General features: G+C 33.8%; 1 protein-coding gene across 1 annotated transcript in view; it reads right to left on the reverse strand.

Annotated features, from left to right (window-relative positions):
- KIAA1109 (KIAA1109 ortholog) overlaps positions 1–26,026 on the reverse strand; it is a 219,682-nt gene that overhangs the window by 54,130 nt on the left and 139,526 nt on the right. Inside the window, exons 50-59 of the mRNA XM_021717738.1 lie at positions 25,529–25,767; positions 24,157–24,401; positions 21,237–21,342; positions 14,068–14,165; positions 11,633–11,818; positions 10,497–10,665; positions 8,401–8,612; positions 6,781–6,979; positions 2,434–2,493; positions 536–762 (exon numbers count right to left, since the gene is read on the reverse strand). Of these exons, the coding sequence (XP_021573413.1) occupies positions 536–762; positions 2,434–2,493; positions 6,781–6,979; positions 8,401–8,612; positions 10,497–10,665; positions 11,633–11,818; positions 14,068–14,165; positions 21,237–21,342; positions 24,157–24,401; positions 25,529–25,767 (1,741 nt within the window). The remainder of the gene's footprint in view (positions 1–535; positions 763–2,433; positions 2,494–6,780; positions 6,980–8,400; positions 8,613–10,496; positions 10,666–11,632; positions 11,819–14,067; positions 14,166–21,236; positions 21,343–24,156; positions 24,402–25,528; positions 25,768–26,026) is intronic.

A 26,026-nucleotide genomic window follows, 5' to 3' on the forward strand; every position in this document is an offset into this window, starting at 1 on the left:
GTATACTCTCATTTTGTGTATGTACATTTGTTTTTGAGATTCATTTTTAACATCTTTATTGAGATATAATTCACATACCATAAAATACACCCATTTAAAATGTATAACTTAGTCACTTTTAGCATATTCACAAAGTTATACAACCATCATCAAAATCTCAGCTGGGAACATTTTCAGCATCCAAAGAGAATTCTCATAATTATTAGTGGCCTCTTTCTCTCCCCTCCTCTGTCCCAGTCTCTACTCTCCCCGTCCTAGGCAACCACTAACCTACTTTCTATCTCCATAGATTTGCCTGCACTTCACTGTTAATGTTATTGCATTACCTATAGGTTAAGGCACAGCAGAAGGACTGTCATTATGAAGCATGGAACTCAACTAAAAGATAACATTATGAAATGTAGACACAGAAAGCACCACTCCCTCCCTTTCTCCAAAACAGCAACTATAATATACTAAATAACATTGAATTAATAATATTTCTGTCTCAGGGTAAAAGCTGATCCTGTAAAATTCTAACAGTGAGTTTACTTACAGTATGGATAGTGGGAGACATAGTATCAACTTCATCCTCATCTGACAGGTCAGCTATGTTCACTGAATTTAGGTCAGCAATGTCATCTATGTCCTCCTCTCCCGTCAATGTTGTGAGCGTATTGCCCAGAGCATTAAGCCTCTTGCCAATGTTAGGATCCATGTGGACATCAATCCCGCACATTTTCCACAACACATTGAGTGTCCAGGTTCCAGCACTACTACTTTCTGTTTAAATAAAGAAGTGGCATCTTTAGTAAGTCCTGAGTAAAAAAATTTAAATAATCTACACTTCAGTAATAAAATGGATGATAGCCATATATGATAACTAATGTCTTTCACAGCTATATTTGTCAGAAACATTAGACTATGGAATAATTTGTATCTATTGTTTCTTCTGTATAACATTGTTCCTTTTCCTGTGAACTACAAACTGCCCCCTCCACCTCCAAGCTGATCTACCATCTCATGGCTATAGTGGGAAATGCCAAGACACTAGTTCATTAAACAGAATTAATTAGGTCTAGGTGAAGGTCAAAGCTGGAAAATAACTTTTCCCTGGAATTGAGGAAAAGTTGTTACTCTAATACAACTTTTGAGGCTCATGAACTCTGTGTAACCACACTTCATGCCTTGTGTAAGAAGGAGGTTATCAGTTAAAAAAAAAAAAAAAAAAAAAGGCAGCCAGAGGGGAGCAAAGCAAGCTCTAGAAAGAAGCCTGGTGACAGCAAGGCTTGGATCCACTAGTTTCCTAAGGCTCTGAATTGACCTGACTCCTTCTCGTCCCTGTAATAGCCATTCCTAAGTTTAATTGTAATCTGCAAATATCTTTTTAATAAGTATCCCTTTTTGAGCTCGTTTGAGTGGACTGTTGTGACAAAGACTTTTAAGTCACCTCTGCTGGAAATTTCCTAACTTTTACAGTTCTCTGTCAAAAGGGACTCTAGCCCTTGGTGTTTTCTGAAATAACTAATTTAGAATGAGCACTGAGGGTAGACTTGGGGAGGACAACAGAGAATGGTAAAGGGAGACCTGAAATCTACTAACTATAGTTAGTATCTACCCTTTCAACATTTTAAGAGCCCTTAAATAAATTTCTCTCTAACTCACCCAAAAAGTGGAAATAAAAACTTACATTATACTATCATCATAGTCAAGACATGTTACTACTTTCATAGTTTTCTCCTAACTGGTTTCCTAGGCTTTTTTGCCCTCTAATCTTGGCAAGTGTCATTTTGACAGTATCACCATCTGCTTTCTCATTCAGAAATGTTCAATGTTAATTTGGCATGTAACATTTTCTCATCTTATTTTTCAGATGGCTCTGTTCCAGCCAGCATGGACAACTCTAAATAGACACTGTGCTTTAGCATCATGATTGGTGCTATTCTCTCCATCTGAGTTTTCTCTGGCCCATACCACCCAGCTTTTGTTTAAGAAACATTTTATCTATCCTGTGAGTCCCTATTTAAGTGTCTGTTCTTCCATGGAGTTTCTTTGATCCCAGTATACTCCCATGTTTGGAAAGTATCTTTCCTTCTTATACATTTCAGTAACAACTGGATTTTTAAATTTTATTGTACATACCATTTATTTCAACGTAATTTTGCTGCATGTGTCTTAATTACATTATCAGAATTTAAATGAATGAAGGATAGAAAGTAGCTGTTATTAATCTTTTTAATTTCCAAAACATTTTGTAGCAGATATTATACACTGCAGGTGTATAAATAATTTTTAAATAAAGAAATAAAAATGTGCTAATACTATTGTGGAATACTCTTTTAGAAATTAGCGAACATCATAAATTAGCTTAGCAAAAGGATTCTCTTGCTACTAAGTTAAAGGCAGAATTCTACCTGACACATGTAGAAAAGGTAATACTGAATGTGAATTTACCAGCTGCTGCTTGTCCTGTAGTCCTTGAACATACTTCATAAGTGCCATCTGGAACTACACCTGCAAAAAATCACCCCCCAAAATAGTTTTCAATAAAAATACGCTTGTGATTAAATATTGTACTCTAATTTTTCACCCCAAAACTACTATCTAAATATAAATAGGATGACTAGCCTCTCTAGGCTTCAGTTCCTAATTTGTAGAAAGAAAAGGCTATCCTAATGACTCATAAAACCTATTCCATATCTCTCAATATTCTATTCTGTGTTTTAACAATTTAACTGCAATTTTGGCTTTATTTTTTGCATGTGATTTCCTTATCTAAGTAACAACACTTGGCCTACTTTGACACTCTAGTTGGTTTTTCTATTAACATCCATAATGCTATGACAGTTTGTGCAATCAAGAGTAAATGGCATGTTGAGACTGTAAATGATTTAAAACAGAATTTTTGATAACTAAGAACTGCCATATTAGGTCAGCCTTGTCTTCTCTTTTGACAAGGAACATTTTATGAGAAAAAATGGCTGACTGCCATAATGTCATTATCATTAGGTCATGGAGCTACAGAACATATCTACTTTAACTTTGAAACATTTACTACCACCTAGTTTTCATCTGATAACTTTAGTTTCAAAAATAAGGATAAATAAATTCAACAATACAGTAATGGACATATTACCCTTGAAACAATTTTTAAACAAAGTAAACTTTAAACATAAATTAAGACTTTTCTCAGTAATCTTTAAAAGAAACCAAATATCAATCTTGACAGTACATACATCTGAAATGAAATGCTCTTTTGCAACTCACTTTGAACCTTAAACTGGTATTCAAATGTTGCTTAAATTTATCTTGATATTCATTTTCTAGGTACTCTGGTATTAAATTTCTGCCTTTCCTTGAAAAATTTCAAAAAGGGGAAAAATCCTCCCAACTTAGAAACATTATAACTTAGTTTGTAAAAGAGGATCTATTTGTTATTAAGTGACAATTTCTATTATATGTTTCTTTTTCAGATATTGCCAATAACTTTAAAATCTAAATTATATATTTGAACCATGTAGTACTTATGTTTCATGCACAAATTCTAAATTGAGAATTAAATCTGGTTTTGGGGTATCACCCAAGTCACTTTTATAGTCATGGTTACAAATCAGAACAAATAAAACCTACATTAGCCTTTCAAATCCAAGAATGCTAGAATGAAAAGAAAACCCTTTGAAATTTGAGGAACATAATTGAGGCCAAGTGAAAGAAAGAACTAGTAAATAAAAAAGGAGCAGAACATTTTTAGTAGAATTTCCTATCTCAAAAAGTAGCAGAGAATTTTTAAAAATTAAGTTTAGGAAATGATTATAGAAGTTTATAGAATATACAGTTATGATGAATTAATAAGGAATATTATGATTTTTGGAGCAAATCTGAATCCTGAAAATGAAGACTGAAAAATCAACTAGACATTTTTCCATAATAAGTGTGGTCTCTGTATCAGAGACAATGCTGATTTGGATTAACTATTAGTTTGAATTCATGATGGCAGTTTTTCTGCTCTGATGACTGAATGCTTCCCAGGTTTTAACAGAGAGCTTAGAGTCTTTCAAATTTCTGGTAATTTATATAATTTGTTTCAATACATGTTGATGGAGTGGGTTTAATCTTTACCATCTACTTACATGGTCTTATGAACTCTTCCTATAGGTTATCCCCTTCTAATTTTTACTGCATTTTCCAAAAAACATTATCACCTAGAGACAAAATTTCACTGGGCCACCTTTTAGTCTAGGATATGTTTAATTATTTTATTGTATTTTTTGAGTTGGAGTCTCACTCTGTCACCCAGGCTGGAGTGTGGTGGCATGATGATGGCTCACTGCAGTATTGAACTCCTGGGCTCAGGTAATCCTTCTTCCTCAGCCTTCCAAGTAGCTGGGACTAAAGGGCACATGCTACAACTCCTGGCTATTTTTTTTTTGACTTTTTGTAGAGATGATGTCTTGCTATGTTGCCTAGTCTAGTCTTGAATTCCTGGGCTCAAGCAATCCTCCTACTTCGGCCTCCCAAAGTGCTGATATTACAGTAGTGAGCCACCACACCTGGCATAGAATGTATTTTTTAAATGACCCCCCAAAAATAATTCTAGGCATAATCCTATCATTTCTTATTTCTTTGTCCTATTTTTAAAAAATTATGAAATGGCAGCTATATACAAGTACAATTAACTATTAATAACAATTACAAACTAGTAAACTAGTTATTTGGAATTCTTATAATTATTTCAATAAAACTACTACTCTGCTCACTTTGTTATGGCCCCCCTCCCAAGAAACCCAAACAATAAGCACGTTCCAAAAGCAAGTCATTTATTCCCTTCTAAAGCGCAAGATAAATTACTCTGATTATCATGATTACCAGCATGTTAGTGTTCTACATTATTATTAGAATATATACAGAGGTGCTGAATCATTATTTGTTCATTTTTTAATGTATGTTCCTGACTTTGAGTCAGAGGCATATTATTTTATATTTCTTATAAATCTACCTTATAAACAAAGATTTAAAAAAAGATAAACTGTTAAGGAAATAGTATATTTCCTTTATTTCCGAATATATTCAACTTATTTTAATAAATACAGTGATGGCAAAGATGGCACCTTAATAAAAATCAGTAAGTTTAAATTTATTTTTACCTTTTACTAAGAAAAAAAGCAAAACCAAAAAAAACATAAGTTAGAGATTTTTCAAAAAACATTTATAACTGTTATGTAAAATGATAATCTGTAAAGATTTCTGATGAAAACTAATACTGGTCGTTTGGACAATAGGCATGAGTACTTTGGTATCAAGTCTTCTCAGCAACCTGAAGCATTTCAAAGAAATCCTAGTATTTTACCTATGGATTATCCAAATGCAAAGCATTTGATGGGGTTTAGGTCACACTACCCTCCAAAACGGTACCTTGGCATACCAAATATTCTAGGCTAATGGAATCTGAGAAAGAGCAGATGCAGGAAGGACTCTTATTCTCCTCTGAAGCAGGTCATATGACCCCACGTGAGAGGTGCCCTTCCTATATGGAGAGGAAAGGCACATCCTTAGCTTTAAAAGGGAGGGACACTAAAAGGAATCTGAACACACAGACCTTGGTAAGTTTCCCCCAGTTTACTGCCATTAACTCATGCCCCTTTTCATTCTTTCGCATTTTTCTACAACTGTTTACTCATGCCCCTTTTCATTCTTTCACATTTTTCTACAATTGTTTACTCTTCTTCAAGTCTCATATAAAAACACTGAGGTTTAGTCATTTTTTTTTAATCTTTATTTCCTTATGAAGGCTCCCATATCACATAAAACTTATATTAGATAAATCTGTATGCATTTCTCTCATTAATCTGTCTTTTGTTACAGGGGCCCCAGCAGAGAACCTTAAAGGATAGAAGGAAAAGATATTTTCCTTCCCTATATTGCAAAACTATGAATTTCATTCATAATTTTCTCTAAGTTTTAGTTAATATTGAATGTGAAAACTTTAATTTTTGGCATAAAATAAAATGGAAAGTCTTCCCATTCCCCAAAAGAAAATCCATAACTAGAAAGATTCCCCTCCAGTGGAGAGAGGAAAAAGAATTACATAAACAATGGCATACTACTTTCTAAAAAGTAATTAAGTATTATTTAATCTGTAAGATTGGTTGAAGAATTTTAGTTCACAACCTTTTAACACCTCAATTACAATTTGTCTTCATATTAAGAGAAATGATGCTGTACCAACTGTTATAATATTTATAATATTAAAATTAATGCAAATAAATGCCTATACCTTCAATTTAACATATAAGCACAGATTCAGTTATACCCAGCCTTGAGTATTACGGAATTGGAAGAATTCATGTGTTACACTCTGTATTGCTTACAGATTTGGAGATATAGATTTGTTTACATCAATATTAATTAAGGTTGAGGATCCTGTTCTCAGCTATTTATAATCTGTTCTATGTTTTATGATAAGTTGAATCATACACATTTATCACTGTCTTTCAAGATCCTCATCAGACAAAGATGCTTTATCTGGTCATTCATAATTACAGGAAAAATCAAGGAGCAAGCAAACGTTCAAATGTCAAACTACCCAAAAGAATGCCAGGCTGGTTTGCCTGTCAAAACTATTAAAAGCTACAGTTTTTCACAAATATTTTTGTTATCTTTAACTAAAAATATCCCTTCTTTCTCAAAGTCTAAAAATATTCCTATATCTAAATATCCTTTGGTTTTACAAATGGAGATTCACTGTTTTATTTTATTTATTTTTAATTCTAAACCACATATAAAAGATAAAAAGACACTCACAGGCATTCATCACTAAATCTCCACGAATTTCTGGTTTCCAGTCATCCCAAGATGTCTCAAAACCATCAGCAAAACGGATACAAAAGTTTTTGAAATGCCCTTTGCTAACCAGCGACTCTGAAGAGCAAGCAGTAATGAGAGTGCTTTCAATGGTCAATACCAAAGCAGAACCAGTGTCAAGGTCTCCAGTGTGATTAGACTGCAAAATATATCAACAAAGAAGAAAGATTAAAAGATGACAATTTTTTAAATTTAGAGATCCTCACAAGATTCATAGGAACAAAAATCTAGAAAGGGTCAAGTCTAGACATCATCATTAAAAGACAGCTTAGAAAAAGACTAAAAAAATTAAATCGGCTGGGCATGGTGGCTCAAGCCTGTAATCCCAGCACTTTGGGAGGCCGAGGTGAGGGAACTGCCTGAGCCCACAGGTTCAAGAACAGTCTGGGCAACTTAGTGAGACCTCATTTTACAATTCAAAAAATTAGCCGGGGATGGTAACCTACACCTGTAGTTTCAGTTAATTGGAAGGCTGAGGCAGAAGGATCGCCTGAGCCCAGCAGGTCGATGCTGGGGTGGCCATGAGCGTGCCACTGCACTTCAGCCTGGGCGATGGAGTGGGATTCCAACTCAAAAAAAAAAAAAATTACATCGCTCAAGTGAAATGCATTTGCCCCATGCATTTTTTCTCACCTAACTTGCAAAAAGCTATTTACTTTTCTATCTCAAGCCTCTTTTTTAGTTTATAGAGATGTGTTCTCACTATGATACTCACCCCTGGTGTATGTGACCTTCCTAAGTCCTGTCCATCATGCCATTAAAAAACTACCATATTTCAATTCCTGAAACAAACATAACAAAGTTGCCCATCCTCAACACAAAGTTTTTTTCCTAAAACTGTCTTACCAAACAGAATCCTAAAAAGGAAAACATTCAAGAACTGGTTACAAGTTATTTAGGATAAATTATAACAGTAAAATATAGACCTTTGTGTTCTACTGTTATAACTGTTACTTCTTGGCCTGACAGGTGTTCATAGCTTTTTCTCTCTTATACACCCATGGGCATGCAAATATGTGTTCCTGAGAACTGGTCCTAAATTATGAAAGGAAAATTTTTGCTTTATCCAAGTGTATACATAACTTTGAAGTTTCATTACCGTTTAATATTACAGTTTAAAAGCATTTTGGAATTCCCTACCCTATTATAGATGTTTATTAAACAGTATTCTTAAATGTCCTTTCATTTCCATTTATAACCAAGTCTATACTAAAGATTTCTCTACTGAAAAACAAACAAAAATTCTAAAAACTAAGTTTCTTATTTATCAAGGTAAAATTAAGAGTTATCAGAAGGTATCAATCTTATCACTATTCTGAGGAATATCAGAGTGCTTCAGAGAAAAGTCTCATGAGATTCAGATTTAATATATTAACGATGAATAATGTTTGAAGGAGTTCAATCTTACTTGCCATCTACTAAATTCTAGTAAACGTGCTATCTAGTAAATAGTTATAAACTGTTTTCCTGAAAATGTTATTGTTATACTCTACATACTTTAAAAAGGTTACATAGAAATGGCTGGCTCTTAATCATGGAACATGACTTGATTTTTTGTACCTGTGCTGTATTTGTGATAGGTAGACAAATTCCCAGGTCATTGACAGTGAGCTGGAGGAAAAGAGTTCCAAAGGCCTGAGCTGATGTTTGCTGGATACCAGGTAGCATATCTACGACTTCCTTTGTAGCCATATGAATGTCCTTATGTAAAGCCATTCGCTGTTCATTCCAGTTGTCATAGGCAGCCTTGTAATTCAGCCAAAACAGCACAGCTTTTGGTAATTAAGGCAAGCAGAAAGAAAATTAAAATCAACATTGTAAATCTATATGGTAAATATACCCTAACAGTTGGAAAATCATGATTAATAAAAATTACTCCCAGAAAAGTATAGCATTCAAATTAGGATCTAAGAAGACATATAGTCAAACATTTTTCATTAACAAATGAAAAAAATGAATCAGAAGACAGGCAATTACATAATGGTGGGAGGAAGAAGAAAATCCAGGTGGATTAATTAATTAATTCATTCAGTGACTTATTTGTGAAATGCCTATCATACGTTAGGCACTGGATGGAATAACCAATGAAAACAGACATGGTACTTGACCTAAACTGTAGAGCTCATAGTTACTACTTTTAAAAATTGCTGAAGGAAAGGTACATAATGCTAGGAATATACGTTACAAGGATTTGATTTAGAAGAAAAGGTCAAAGAAGACTGAGTCCATCAACAAGAAATAAAACGTATGGAAAACTGTCATTTCACTGCAGTGTATACCAAATATGGAGGAGCCTCTAAAAAGGAGATAAAGATGGAGAGTTCAGAGAAGTAGGAGTAAAGTCCTAGTGGAGCATCTCTAATCTAAAATCCAAAATTCTCCAATCCAATCCATGTTAAGTACTAACAAGATGCCACAAGTGGAAAATTCCACACCTGACTTCATTTGACAGGTTGCAGTTAAATGTAGTCAAAACTTTGTTTCATGCACAAAATATTAAAAATATTGTATAAAATTACCTGTTTAAGATGTATATGAAACACAAATTAATTTCATGTTTAAGCTTGAGTCCCATCCCCAAATATCTCATCATACACACACACACACACAAATATTTCACAATCTGAAAAAATCTAAAACACTTCTAGTACCTAACATTTCAAATAGCCAGTACTTAACCTGTATTGTGTCAAGGACACCAAGAAGAGAAAATATCTTAAGGTGAAAGCTGATGAGAAGTTGGCAAAATTATAATGAAAACATATGCACACAATTCAGCAAAATAAAATGTTATCTATAACACTGCCAAAGGGCCATTTTCTGACAAAAAGATTTTATTACCAGGCTATGCCTATCAGTAATTGAAATCTTAAATGGTTCCTCATTACCTCTAAAACAGAATTCAAACACATTACCCAATTCACATTAATTAGACCCTGTCTACTTGTTCAGCCTTCTTCCCTATTATTTTCTTTTACGTGTTTTCTTTTACAAAAGCTGCTGCCATATTTTCTTAGACCTCTGTGCTCATATACACTCATTCATATTTTCTCCCATTCGGTAAATGTTTATTTAGTTCCTACTAAACACCTAAAACAGTCACTGGGATATAAAAGTAAATAAGTGAAGCGTCCTAACTCTAAGTCAAATTTGGAAAATTAGCTTCCCCTCTAAGAAGCACAGACACAGAGACTCCCTCAATCCTAGAACACCTCTAACATCACTCTGCAGTCTACTTAGTTCTCTTTTCCACAGCACTGAGGGTTCCTTGAGAGCAGAGAACCCGGTGGCATTTTTGTAGTCCACTTCTAGACAGTACATAATGTTAACAGAATAAATCAATAAACACGGTACTAAAACACAAAGAAACACAAAACACGAAGTTATCGAAACCAAAAAACAGCATCACAATTAAAACATCTGAATCAGACACTCCTATGTATCCATGTAGAAAGCAAAATAATTTTAAAATGTAAAATAACTTTTAAAAGCTGAAGGGAAAGAGCAAGAAAAAAATTTTTAGATGCTCACATTTCAGATTTAGAAGACATTTAGCTATTAAGCATTTACACTGATAAACTACAAAAGATTTTTAATCTAGCATTACCAAAGCAAGACTAAATCTTAGAAGGCAGTAATGATTTACTTTCTCTTACCTCTATCAAAAGCCACAGGCTGTGCATAAACAATTGGTCTATTCAAGGTAATAAGTACAGCTTCCCTATCTGAAGAACCACTGATTTCTTCCCGAAGGGCATTTCTTAATCCAATTCTAGTTTTAAAATAGGCAACTTGATGAAAATCAGAACCAGCTTCTTCATATACCTAAAAAAAATTTAAAACTCACTAAAATCAGAGAATAGAAAATATTTTAATAAAAAAAACCTAAACACTATTGACGGCATTTGTTCACTAAAAAGAACTATAATATATTTTTCTCAAATTCAGCTGTTAATAATATATTCCTTATATGCAGTACCATAAACACTTGAAATTAATATACAATATAAATAACCATATAAAAGGTAAAGATAAAGTTTATTTAAAAAGCTAGGATGAAGTTCATATTCTAAATATATTAATACTTATCAAAATGTGTTTATATTAGAAAAAAATTACTTTTTTTCTAGATGATAAGAAAGCTTTGTTCATTTTTCTTCCCACATTAATCTTTAATGTAACAATTCAGTTTTGAAACTAACTGGCATCCTTTTATTTGTTTTTTATCAAAGAGAAAAAAGTTAAAAAACCTAATAATAACTTTTAGCATTGTAAAAACAAAAAATCTCCAATAAGCTGTGAAAGTTAGTTTTTATAGAATAGAGACTCTTAACTGCTGTCTATTTTTGAACTTTATATATTTAACATTATTATATGCAAAACTTGCCAATGTTCAACAGGGAAATTATGAAATAAACATTTTTAAAAACCAACTAATGTTAACATAAGACCTTGAAATAAAAAATGATGTCTAACAAAAGTTTAAAACTTACAAGAAAATATTTATGAAGATACCGAATCATGTGACTACATTTGCACTAAACTATAACAATATGCCACCAAAATACTCAGTGAAATGCCAAGGATAAAATTGCAAAGGCCTACTTATATGAATTTTCATTAGAACATACAATTAGAAATTTTAGGCACTTAAATATTTTTGTAAATATAGTAATAGTATAGTATAGTAAATATAGTAATATATGTTATAATAGTTCGAGCTGATGCCCAAAATGTAAAAGCCAGCCACAGTTCCAATATCAATATATATATACACATATTCAGTACTCACCTGATGCTTTACAATTTGTCCTAATGCCAGATTTAAATCTACTTGGCATTTACCAAATAGTTTCAGATAGCTGCTACTTCCTGGTGAAGCTTTGGTTTGAAGTCGGTTAGAAAGTTCCAGTTCAATCAATCCAGTTTCAAATCTTACAGCTCTCATTGATGGAGTGGTGGCTGTTACTTGAATACCCTAGTAGATTATATGTTAGAAGGAAAAAAAACATTATATGTTAAAACAACAACATACACCTACTCAAATGTAATCTTTCAATAGATAACTAAAATAGTTTGGTTTTCAGGTACAGGCAGACTTTGGAGACATTGCGGGTTTTTTCCCCAACCACTGAAATAGAGTATCACGATAAAACAAGTCACACAATTTTTTTGGATTCCCAGTGCATACAAAAAATTATGCTTATACTATACTATAGTCTATTATATATGCAAAAGCACTATGTCTAAAACAATGTACATGCCTTAATTTAAAAAATACTTTATTGCTAAAAAAATGCTAACAATCATCTGAGCTTCTAGTGGGTCATAATCTTTTTGCTGGAAGGTCTTGCCTCAATGTTGATGGTTACTGATTGAGCAGAGTGGTGATTACTGAAGGCTGGCGTGGCTGTGGCAATTTCTTAAAATAAAACAACACAATTTGCTGTATTGATTGACTTTCCTTTCATGAAAGATTTCTCTGTAGCATGTGATGCTATTTGATAGCATTTTACCCACAGGAGAACTGCTTTCAAAATTGCAATCAATCCTCTCAAACCCTGCTGCTGCTTTATCAACTAAGTTTACGGAATATTCTAAATCCCTTGTCATTTCAACAATGTTCACAGCATCTTTACCAGTAGATTCCATCTCAAGAAACCACTTTCTTCGCTTACCCATAAGAAGTAGCTCTTCACCTGTTCAAGTTTTATTTTGAGATTGAAGCAATTCAGTACCATCTTCAGGTTCTACTTCTAATTTTAGTAATCTTGCTATTTCTACCACATCTTCAGTTACATCCTCCACTGAAGTCTTAAATCCTCCAAAGTCATCCCTGAGAGTTGAAATCAACTTCTTTCAAACTCCTGTTAATATGACATTTTGACCTCCTCCCATAAATCACAAATGTTCTTAATGGCATCTAGAATGGTGAAACCTTTCCAGGCATCTAGAATGGTGAATTCTTTTCAATTTTCTTTGCCCAGATCTATCAAGGGAATCATTATCTATGGCAATTACAGGCTTATGAAATGTATTTCTTAAATAATAAGACTCAAAAGTAGAAATTACTCCTTGATTCATGGGCTGCAGAATGGATGTTGTGTTGGCAGCCATGAAAAAAAACAACATTAATCTCCTTGTACATCTCCATCAGAGCTCTTGGGTGACCAGGTATATTGTCAATGAGCAGTAATATTTAAAAGAAATACTTTTTTCTGACCTGTAGATCTCAGCAGTGGGATTAAATATTCAGTAAACCACTCTGTAAATAGATGTGCTGTTATCCAGGCTTTTGTTCCACTTACACAGCACAGACAGAGGCCCTAGGATTTTCAGAATGGTAAATAAGTATTGTTTTTCACTTAAAGCAACCAGCTGTATTATTCCCTAGTAAGAGTCAGACTGTCCTTTGAAGGCAGGAACTGATTTCTCCTATCTAGTGTCTTCCCATAGAATGCTGTTTAGTTTAAACAACGGTTTAGTGCAGCCACCTTCATCAGTAATCTCAGCTAGATTTTCCAGATAACTTGCCACTACTTCTCCATCAGTACTTGCTGCTTCACCTTGCATTTTTTATGTTATAGAGATGGCTTCTTTCCTTAAACCTCATGAAGCAACCTCTGCTGGCTTCCAACTTTTCTTCTGCAGCTTTCTTACTACTCGGTCGTCACAGCACTAGAGTTTGGACTTGCTCTGGATTAGGCTTTGGTTTAAAAGAATGTTGTGGTTGGTTTGGTCTCCTATCAAGACCACTCAAACTTTCTCCATATCAGCAATAAGACTGTCTTCTTTCATGTATTCACTGGAGTATCACTTTTAATTTCCTTTGAGTTTTCCTTACATTCACAACTTGGCTATTTGGAGCAAGAGATCTAGCTTTTGGCTTATGGTAGTTTTTGACATGCCTTCCTTACAAAGCTAATTATTTCTAGTTTTTGATTGAAATTGAGAGATGTACAACAACATTTAATGATTAAGTTTACCTTCCTATATTGGTGCAGTTAGTTCTTAGTGCCCCAAAACAATTACAATAGTACCATCAAAGATCACTGGTCACAGATCATAACAGATATAATAATAATAAAGTTTGAAATACTGTGAGAATTATTAAAAATAGTTACAGTTCATTTGGTAATCTAAGTATTATATGAATTTTCTATGACAGGCATATATTAATTGACTAGAAAAGTACCTCTAAAAAATCATTATTAATTTTTTTTTTACCTTAAACTGCAAGTTCAGGGAATAGAGAAGAATCTTTGGCTTATCTCCATCTGCTGTTCCATCATGTTCATTCCAGAGAGGAATAGGCTGCTCCCCACCTAAAAGAAGAATTAAAAAATTGAGGGTTTTGAGGCAATATCTTTAAAAGTTAAAAAAAACCAAATTTTTTGTGAATTTAAAAAAAATCCTCACAAAATAGATATTTTCTTTTTGATCACTGATCAATCTTAAACATAAATCATTAGCCAAGGCTGATGTATGTAAAATAGAATTCTGCATAAACAGACATTTATCAACATTTTGATGCCCAATTAAAAGTGTACATATACCTGAATGAAATCATGTGATTATACATCTCAGAAAATACATCTAAGGAAAAAAGTAAACTGAACTAATTTCTTTAACTAACAATGTGAACTTTGTTGTAGAGGGCCCTGGAGGTAAAGTTCCTATCAATAGGGTTTTTTTTTAAACCTACACAATGTAGCAATCAGAAAATAATGTTCTTAATATCTAACTTCTATTTTCACTTCTCTTTTCCTTGGTTTAAAAACTTCCTGCATGCTTATCTTTCAACTATTCTATCTTAAAATGATTAATCTTTTTGTGTATATGTTGTGTTTCATACCACCATCCCAGGGAGTCTGTAAAAGTTGGGTAGGATTTTTTTCTTTCTATTAGGGACCACAGATGCTATCAAAAGAACTAAGAACCAACATATAAAAAGCAGGCTTTGCTTGTTTTCAGAAATTAATCTTTTATGGGTTTTTGAAGTTTAAACTAGGAGTCAAAATCTATTCAATTAGTAATATGATAGAAAATATATTTTAGTAGTCTACTAGAACAGAAAAGAAAAAAATAGGAAGAAAGTATAGAAAGAGGTAGTGATCAACAACAGAAGGTACATTCAAGGTAAGACAAAGAAAAGGTACACAAGAACAAAGAAAGAAAAATGCATTTGTACATAAATATGAATAAACACACAGGAAACAGAAATAATTATATGGATGAAGAGACAGGGAACAATAGTATTAGAGACTTGTGGGTCAATATTAGAACATGTTATTTAACATATATGTAAAGTTTTGAGGAACGGGTAAACTACTCGTGTCTGTGTACACTCAGTGCCTGCCTGTGTGCTTGCACCTTCTCTCTTTGGAGTATTCTACTCTAAAGTTGGTAGTACACTGGTTGCCTTTTCTTTTCTTCTCTTCAACTTATAATTAAGTACTTCTCTCTGCCTCCTATCTCAAGTCTATAATCATCTGTCTTACCCAAGCTTTGTAAGTGATGACCCTACCTATAGACATGTATATATCTATATGTGTGTATATTATCTATGCATCACCCTCCCTCCAGCTATCAATGACCCCTCTCATCCCTGTTTTTTCTATCATCCATCTACTGCCAGCAAGCTTCTGTTGTCTAAAATGATGCATTTTTTATTTCTCTGATTCCCTAATTTCACTTATATATGACTCTACTGCTACATCATTTTGAAGTCTCACACTCACTTATTCCTTTGACCTAATGGATGGCGTGTAGCTTTTCAGTGCTATTTCTAAAACATTAAGCCACTACTTTCTCTTTTTATCATATTTGAATTCTAAACCACAGCTCTCTCACATCACTGTGCCCTAAACTCACTTTCCTAGAATAACTCTGTCCTTTCACTTATGTTCTGCTCTTATTAATTTCTTATTTTTTCAACTAAGCAGACATTTGTGTCAACCCTAATACCTAAGAAGAATGAGCTAATATTTGAGTTCTTATTATATGCCAAGGGCTAAGTCCTTTATCACATACTCTTTGTTCAAACCTTCTCTGGTGCACCCTTATCAGAATTTAGTCCTTCCTTCCTGTATGATTAAGTGCCAAAAAATACACATCTCTATTACATTATTTATTTATCTACCTAGCTAGCTCCCTAATTAGACTGAGTTCCTAAGGGCAGGAACCATGTGTCTTCAGATCTTATCAAACAGTACCTTAGGAGACCCTCAGAGTTTTCCTGAATGCAGTCAGGCACTTGTGATCCAACCCTTCATCTTCTGTCATTTCTCCAACAAATTCCTCACAACTACAAGTCTTCATACTATCCTCATACTCCCATAGTTCTTATCTCATGCTCAGCAAATAAATCTGACTTTCTATCCCAGTTTCTTGCTATTTTCTTTCTTTAAACGGTCTCTCTTTTGAAATGCGTGTAACTATTAAAAAGTAGAACTTACCCAAGCATCAGTTCAAATCACAATTCTATCCATGAAGTGTTTTCTCTTTTATATTTATTTACAAAGCATAACTTCCTCATTCATTACACCTTGTTTCAAGGTTTGTATTATTAGATATACAAATATCTAATCTTCCCAAAAAAGTATAAATTCCCTAAGCCTGATAATTAAGTTTTATCCCCATAACTTTGTATCTTACTCATGATCTAGCTTGGGGTCATGTTTTTTAAGTTCTGAATAAATAACTACTAAATGGATTTAGAATATCTCTTAATTTATGTTCTCTAAGATACAGTGACAGTTTCTACTCTGAAATACAGAATGAATTATGTTCTAGAGAGAAAAATATTACAGGGAATAATGTCTATATTTTGGGGATGCTAGAATACTGCTACTAAAAATTGTAGTAGTATGATTTTCTATATATATCTTGATACTTTTAACAGGATGGGTGAAATTAAACCACATCTTGATAGATTAAACCACATCACGAGCATGGTTCAGATGATTTAAGAGTAATCATGAGATAAAACAAACACAACACCATATGTTACCAAATAAGAACTACATGATTTTTATTTTGACCATTAGTTGTCTTTTCCATCTGTTTAATTAAATAATGTGTAAGTTGTATTTTCTCTAAGTAAGTAATAAGAATAAAAATAAATCTGAAGACTGTCTGAATCGGTGTAATCTATTCATTCAACTAATCTTGGCTACTTTTGTCTTAATAAAGTTTTAATTCAGATTATGGCATATATATATATAATTTTAAGCCGGACTCAGTGGCTCAGCCTGTAATCCCGCGCCTTTGGGAGGCTGAGGTGAGTGGATTGCCTGAGCCCGCAGGTTCAAGACCCACCTGGGCAGCGAGACCTCATCTCTACAATAAATAAAAAAAAATCAGCTGGGCATGGTAGCGCATGCCTGTAATTCCGGCTACTCGGAAGGCTGAGGCGGAAGGATCGCCGGAGCCCAGCAGGCGAGGCTGAGGTGGGCGGGAGTGGCCACTGTACTCCAGTCTGGGCGTCAGAGTGAGACTCCAACTCAAAAAAAAAAAAAATTTTTAAGCACATCATATCCAGTATTCTTGGTTTAGCTATTAACTTGTTTAAGCTATCTTGAAACTGTAGCTAGCTTGACAATTTCCTGAAAAATAGTAGCATGACTTAACAAAAAATAATGACCAGTGTCTTTTTTTCTCTAGGAAAGACTACACTAAGTAAAAATGGTTAGGTATTTTCTTTGGATTAGTCATTAGGCTGTTAGGTCCTTGAGACCTCCTTCCTACCCTTCTTTAAGTTAGGTACCACATTTCTCTTGTGTTTGAGTACCTATCCTGATTCCTATGATTTACAGAAATACATTCCCAGAGGTTCCAAGAGTACATCCAATACTTCTTTTAAAAAATTGGAAACATCTCATCTGAACCTGTAGATCAATACACAATTTGGTCAGTTAGGCTTATCATTCTCATTTTCATTTTTCTATTACTGCCTTTTTACTGTCCTTTTTACTCAGCTTTTAGCAGATTCTTTTTCAATTTTCACTTACCTCAATCAAGTGAAATCTTCCTGTTATATTACCTAGCAGTCAACTTCCTTAACACACTACTTTCTTCTGATGGTCTAAATGCAAGCTTTTCACTTTTTCCTATTGTCTTAAATCACCTTTGCTAAACAAATCAAAGGTATCATCTGAAATAATCTTAGATATTTACAATGTTAGGCACACTGTCACTTTGAATGTTGTACTACTAATACTCTAAACAATGACTAGAGGTTTGTGAAGATTCACATCTATCTTATTTTACTTAAAGTCTAGTTACATTACAGAAAATAATGGCTAGTGTCTGTTTATCTGGCAATCTGTCTCTGAAGATAAACTTTTTAATGAATGAGCATATCTTAAAAGCTTATTTGCTTTGTGCTGGTCTATCACTACTTTAAATACCTTTTATCTAGCTTCATAAAGTAAATTTTAAAATTTAAAAGCAACTCATCCACTCACAAAATGTACCACACAATAAGTTTATCTTATAAAACTATCAGAGACACTATTATATTAATCACATTAACTCTACAGTTTTTTTTACATACTTATCAAGTAAATATACACCTAGCCCAGTTCTAAGAAGCTAAGCTCTTCATATGCTTCTAAGACAGTTTATATAGTTAACAATAGGTCTCTTCTGTTTATGTGGTTGGTGCTTATTTGTATCTTTCTAAAATTCAGGCACTCCTATAAGACCTCCAAGAGCAAATAAGATTCAACTCTTCAAAAAAATATTTTCCTAACAAACTTGATGATTGTTAGGAACATGAATCGCCCTATACAATAGAAAATGTCCTAACACTAAAGGCAACCTGAGGGAAAACCATGAGGAAGAATATAAGCAAAAAACAAGAAAAACTATGAAAATTATGGGAAAGTAGGGAATACAGAGATCAGAGAACTGAGAAATTTGAGCTACAAGGTTTCAAAGTATTCCCTCTCGATATTCTGTTATTTGGTCTTGATAGAATAACAAAATGTCCATGCTCCCTCAAGCCCTATGGCCAGCTACACGATACGTGACTTACATTTCAGCTATTTTCTCAGTGTTCATGGCTGTCTCTAAAGTTGAAAAGAAATGCTTCAAGGAGCAGACCTAGCCACTAAATGACTTTGGCACTATTTCTCCATTGTTCAGTGATTGACAGGTCTCCATTGTTAAAATACTAATTTTCAGTCTTCCTTTTCTATCTCATTCTTCACAGAACTTGGGTTAAGGGAAGGGACCTCCAAAAAACTGGAATTCTGTTTTGAAGGGCGGCTCCCTTGTAATACACTCAGAATTTGTTCATCTGGATCAAATGGGCAACCCAAAGTTTTTATCTGGAGGTTTTGAGAGGATGGCATCATGATTTGTAGAAGAAACATCCAAGTCGTAGCAAACAGGTGACTGGTTCTTCTATCATGACAACACAACTGCCCACACCAATAAGTGTTCACAGTTCTTGACCAAAAATGGCATGACCTCCAAGCCCCACCCCCATTCAGCTGATATTATCCTGAGTGCCTTTTTTTTGTTTCCCCAGATGAAAAAAAGTCTGCAAATGGAAACATCTTGCTGATGTGGAAGGGATTAAACAAAAAATAGCAAAAGCGCTAAAAGGCATCAAATTTAAAAAGTTCAACAACTATTCTGAACAGTAGAAAAAGTGTATCGATAGGTGTATTGCATCAAACGAAGAGTACTTTGAAGGTGATTGAAGTTTAAACATGTAAAAACAAACACACAATTTAAAAAAAATAAATTATATTTTTTGGGGATCCCCCTGTATACTTGCATATTCTAACTAACTGTAAGGTTATGAAAAGACTTTCTCTTTCATCAGAACCACTTAAGGAAGGCTTACAGTAACAGTCTGACACTAGGAACCCTACAACACTAGTTTTTTACAACAAAAAATACAGGATTAGAATCTATTTTTTAAAAATTTATTTTATTTTAAAGATGTGAGGTGCACTTCAGAATTAGATATACAAGTGGTCATCATACAGGTAAAGTTTGGGCCTACCTTTGGTCTCCACTTTGCCTGGTTTGAGATTAGGTTCCCATGAATCTATTTTTTAATTATACACATTCATTAATAAAATAGCCTTGAAAATATTCTTCAGAATTCATAAAAATTTACAAGCTTGATATATTCTTAACAACTTTCCTATCATAGCACTGTTCTCATGTAATTTTAACGAAGCAAATGGGCAGCACAAAAACTTGTATATGTTCCCTAAGTTGAGGAATCTGCAGTTACAGAAAGAAATTTTGCTACATATTTATATATTCCTTAGTGGTTTCTAATCAACCATTTTGAGAAAAACTCCATGGCTAACTACGGTCTGATCTTTTGTGACTTAACTTGTAAAAATCTACAGTTCACCTGGGCTTTTTCAATATGACCATTAAGTAGTTTCCTGATTTCAGATGCAATCAGAACCAGCTCAGGAGAACCAGGGAAACCTGTTGTTTACACAGTTGTTACATAATTTAATTCCCTCACCTAAGGAATGCTATAATTCTTCAGAGTTTTATAAAATACTGGTCCATATGCTTTAACTGCATCTTCTCTCTAGCTCTCTCCCCTTTCTTGCCAAACTAGGCTTCCTCCTTGAGGTGATGGATATGAATTCTAAGAAGCCTTTTCTGATTCATTAGACTAGATTAGTTTTCACAGAACTCATCAAAGTTATAACTGAATAGCTAGATACTTAATATATTTGTTAAAAGAATGAATTAATCTATCAACATAATGGAAGCTTCTCTTGATGCCAGTATATAGATGTGGCTTAAATATTCTTTTAATATGATAACATTCACACTGGAATTATGTAGCACTAAGAATTAGTATACAAATCAACCTGTTTTGCACCCTAATTCCTCTTGATATTTTATCTCATAAATTAAAAGTCAATTAATATCTTTCAACCATATGTATTTTCTGCTGAAATGTACAACAATGACCAAGCTCAACTGTAATCTATTTTTTGAGACATAGCAAAAATATGAGGGTTGCTATAGACAATTTGCCATGCAGCCAGGCACCACCTAGTGTAGATAAAGGTTAATTTAAAAAATTATCTACATTTTGCTCCCAAAGGAGTAAGACTAGTTTGGTTAATAAATATACTTTAAGCTTTTCTTGTTTAAGGGGTAAACATAAAGGAGCTTTTTAAAGTTTATGAATCTTAAATGTATATACTATACATAACAAAAATAATAATCAAAGACTCTGTAGGTGGAAAGCCAGAAAGGGAAAGTAGTTTTTCTGGAGTTACCCAACAATTATATCAAATTGCTGTGATCAAAAGTCATACCACAGACACATGGGATATCATGTAGCCAAGGAGAATAAAAGCTCTACACCTATACTACATAGTACCAGATAATCTTACCAGAAACTTTTTGTATTACTTCATTAACTTCCTTCATGAACACTTTCTGAACAAATACCAAGTGGTTTAGAAGATCAGTTGTGAGATTATGTTCAAAAGACCCAACCTGCCAAACAAAATCATATTAGATTAACATTATTGACTATATTTGTTTTACACCTTTTTCTTCACATAAAGCATCCAAAACTCTAAGGAAAAACAGATTATAATTTACATACTATTTCAAATCAATATATTGAAGAAGGGTTACAAATACTCAGAATTTGTACTACTTTACTGGCTTGACATTATTATGGGCAATTTCCTACTTTTTTTAAGTGACAGTCGTCAATAAAGTGTGAGAAATCTTCTGAAAACAAATGAAAATTATATATGTAACCTGTTTAAAATTAAAATTTTGTCTAGAGCAAAATTTATTTTTAATGATCAATTTTCTGGTCTTAGATTCATAGATAAGTATCATTATAAGTGAAAATAATCTTATTAACTCATTCAAATATATACATTGGGCATCTACTGTATGTACCATATCATGTGCTATGATACAGCAATGAATAAAAACAACAAAATTTGGAGTCTAAGGCTTACATTTGAGTGATTTAGCAAATCAGAGATACCTAATCAGGGTTCAATATAATTTGTGCCCTATAATTAGTATAGGCATTAAATTTCTGGCAAATAAACACTAAACCGAAAGCAGGACCTAACTGAGGTTAAGTATTATAGGAAAGATTAATCTTTTTTTTTTTGAGTTGGAGTCTCACTCTGTCGCCCAAGCTAGTGGGCAGTGGCATGCTCCCAGCCACCGCAGCCTCAACCTGCTGGGCTCCAGCGAACCTTCCGCTCAGCCTTCCAAGTAGCTGGAACTACAGGCGAGTGCTACCACGCCTGGCTAATTTTTTTTGATTTATTGTAGAGATGAGGTCTTGCCAAGTTCCCCAGAAAGATAAATCTTTATGAAGGCAAATGCTTCATCATTTGCCACCAATAGGGTTCATATTTTGGTCAAATTAAAAAGCAAAATAGATTTGACAGTCTTTTTTTAAATTGAGAATTTATAGAAAGCCTAAGATGCACTGGGTACTTGTATTTTATACAGACAAGAATAAACAGGGCAGAGATGATTTTCAGATGTGTTTCTTTCACGCCATAATAAAACAGGCAACTCTAAGAGGGATGTAACCTTGGATTCTTTGCACTGTTTGAAACTACATTTTTACTAAAGTTAGGATTGTGTTCTACCTCAATTACAGACTTGATGCCTTTCCAATATCTAGTACTAGTAAGGAATTATGCAATACACTGCATTACACTTATTTTCTTTCAGATGAAACAATAATAGTACTGCTAAACTAGAGTTTGAGGAATTTATTTTTCAGAGTAGAAAGTACAAATGAAGCACATTTAAAAATCTTTTAAGCAGGCCAAGCACGATAGCTCACATCTATCGTCCCAGCACTTTGGAAATCCAACGAGGGAGAACTGCTTGAATCTGAGTTCAAAACCAGCCTAGGCAACAAAGCGAGGCCTTGTCTCTACACAAAGTAAAACAATTAGGGCATGGTGGCACGTGCCTGTAGTCCCAGTTAGCTAGTCAGAAGGCTGAGGCAGAAGGATGGCCTGAGCTCAGGAGGTCAAGGTTGAGGTGAGCCATGATTGTGCCCCTGCACTCCCAGTCTGGACAACAAGTAAGACCCTAACTCAAAAAAAAAAAAAAAATCTTTTAAGCAAATCTTTGATTTGTTAGAATCTTGTACACTATTTTTTTTTTGTATACTCATTTTTCACACACAGAGAAATCCTAACTCTAGAGACGTTCCAGGGCAAGCAGGGTCTAAAGAAGGTAAAAAGGTAAATCAGACTTTAATATGTCCACCTGTAGTGGTAATATCTCCATAAAAGAATCCACAAACCCTTCTTATAGATGCTTCAGGTTCTAGAGAACCAAATTTACAAAATACAGCAAACTGCTTTTTTATATGATTGCAACCGTTCCTTACGAACTGATAAGTAAACTGAGAGGCAGCACAGTAAGCCTGGAAGGAGACTGCCAAAGTGTGGCTCCTGCTTTTCACTTGACAGTTGGGAGACTTAGGAAAAGCGGTATATTCTCTTAGCTTAAATCAAATTAGGATATTAACGAATGACCTGCTAACCACAAATCAAATGACAAATGTGTATCCAAATGCTTTTTAAACTTTTGAGAGTTATACAGATATAAAGTGAAAAAAATACTGATGGAATCAGGCATGCAACTTTCAACTTACCTGAGTAAAGAAATCACTCTGTGAGTCTATTTTATCTTTCTATATGACCTTTAGATTATCATTAATAATTGTGTATACATGTATGAATTATGTTAACTTGCTATGGCTCAGTTTCCTCACTTATAAAATGAGAAGACATATTTATACCTTACAGGGTTGATGGAAGGACTGCAAAAGTCAATGTGTGTAAAATACTTGACAAATGTGAGCTGCTATTCACTTTTTGTAATCAAATAAATCATGAAACTATTGGAGAGATGGATGTTAAATTCAGTGTAAGAAATGTGAATTCAAAGATGCTAATACATTTTTAAAAGCATGTCTAAATAAAACTACAGGGAAAGAAAGACAGACAGACACACACACACACACACACACACACACACACACACACCCTGATTTGGTACAGAATTATGTGGGAATAAATATTTAATGCTCTACCTTAAGTTTAGATCACTACCTAAACCTTGAAGACTCCTAAATTACAAAAGTAAGAAAACGTAAAAGTAAACTTACTTCCGCCACACACACCCTGATTTGGTACAGAATTATGTGGGAATAAATATTTAATGCTCTACCTTAAGTTTAGATCACTACCTAAACCTTGAAGACTCCTAAATTACAAAAGTAAGAAAATGTAAAAGTAAACTTACTTCCGCCACACAACGTAGATAATTTCCCTGTAAATAGTAACCCTGTTTAGAAGGCAGTTCGTCTATACTCCACACCTGATCTGAGTAACTATCATGTTCTTCCATTACATATTTCCCTGACATGGTAACTGGAGGAAGGTTAAGACTGGCAGAAGGAGGAATGGTTGACATATCTGTGGCAGAAACTTTTGAAGTAAAACGCAATCTGTGATTTGGCAATTCAAATGTAAATCTTGTCTGTGCACCTGTAAGAAATAAGAAAAGTTGCTTGTGCAGGTGGTCATTCATGCATTCATTCCAAAAATGTTATCTAAGAAAAATGTATAGGTATTCGAAAATCTATCTTAAAATATATGAAAGAATATTTTAAATTTGTTTATAAATAATTTCCTATTGTTAAATATACAAGTCAATCAGAAAGTACAAGGGGGGACCCCCTAAAAAGCGAAATCATTTTTTGTGAGGTTGGGCCCCTTGTAGTACAGGCTTCACCACTAAGGAAGTGTTCTAGGAACCCATCAGCATCCATGTACCAGCTAGCCTTGTCCTGAGAGGCTGCGTTCATCTTCAGTGAATTTTTTTCTTTTTTTTCCTTTCAACACGTTTGCCCATTTCATGGTGGATGTTTTACACGAACACTCTGCGCAATGTGGGCAGAGTGTTCAATAGTTTTTGACCAAGAACAGCATGACCTCCATGCCCCACCCTCCCTATTCCCCAATCTCACCCTGAGTGGGTTTTTTTGTTTGCTTATTTCCCCAGATGAAAAAAGGGCAACGTTTTGTCAATGCAGAAGAGGCAAAAAAAAAAGCAAAAGAACTAAAAGGCATTAAAGTTAACAAGCTCAAAAGTTGTTTTGAAAAGTGGAAAAAGCATCTCAATAAGTGTATTGCATCGAAGTATTCTGAATGTGATTTAATATTGAACACAATTTTAAAAATATAATTTTTTATAAATTCCAGGTTTTTGGGGTTCTCCCTCATATTAAGACAGCAATTATTATTTATTAAGCATGATAGGTACCCAGCATTGTGTTAGGTGCTGGAAAATTACCTACAAATGTTCTTTATTTCACAGAAGGCAAAACAGAAAGAAATTGCTCCTACTGTATACAAGTTATAACAAGAGAATTAGCCAAGTTCAAAAAATAAATAAATAAACAAATCCCCAATCCACACTGTGCTTTCTTCACAGAGAACAGATGGCAGTTAACAACTTGTTTCCTAACCCTGATTGAACATGAAAATAGTGAAAATTGTCAAATCAATTAAATTACATTCACAGAAAATTCATATATCTATAGAACCAAATTTACCTTTGCATCACAAAATTACTATTTCTCAAACAAATCAAATTCAAAATTCAATGTCACCTGTCATTCCATGACTCCTCATTCTTCCCATCTTGTATTCTGCTTTCAGAGAGGGTAAAAGTGCTGCTCCAATGGCTATACCATCTAACATGGCACTGAATTTAAGAACAATAGGCTTCTTTTCTAAGCCTTCGGGTAACTGAGGAAATTCATTTGTTTCAATAGGCGTTTGATTAACACTTGTTGGAGTTTTCTCAGAAGGTAGTGGGGTTGCAATATCTTCTTTTACAGGCTGTGGGCTAGAAAGCAAAAAAGTATATAAAATAAACAAGAGCTACCATTTTACTGGATAAAATTACTGCAAAACTGGGACTTCAACAGAGTTTTGTCTGATTCCAAATTCTATAACTTAACCATTATGCCCTAATATTGACTGTAGTATTAATACTACTGCCACAACTATTACTACCACTGTTAAGAATAATAACACCAACACCAACAATAACAATAATTATTTGAGTGTCAGGTAGTGTTCTTAGTGCCCTGTATGTTTTATTT

Source organism: Carlito syrichta, unplaced genomic scaffold, assembly GCF_000164805.1.
Source record: "Carlito syrichta isolate Samal-C Ts95f unplaced genomic scaffold, Tarsius_syrichta-2.0.1 Scaffold310650, whole genome shotgun sequence".
Lineage (NCBI taxonomy): Eukaryota > Metazoa > Chordata > Mammalia > Primates > Tarsiidae > Carlito > Carlito syrichta.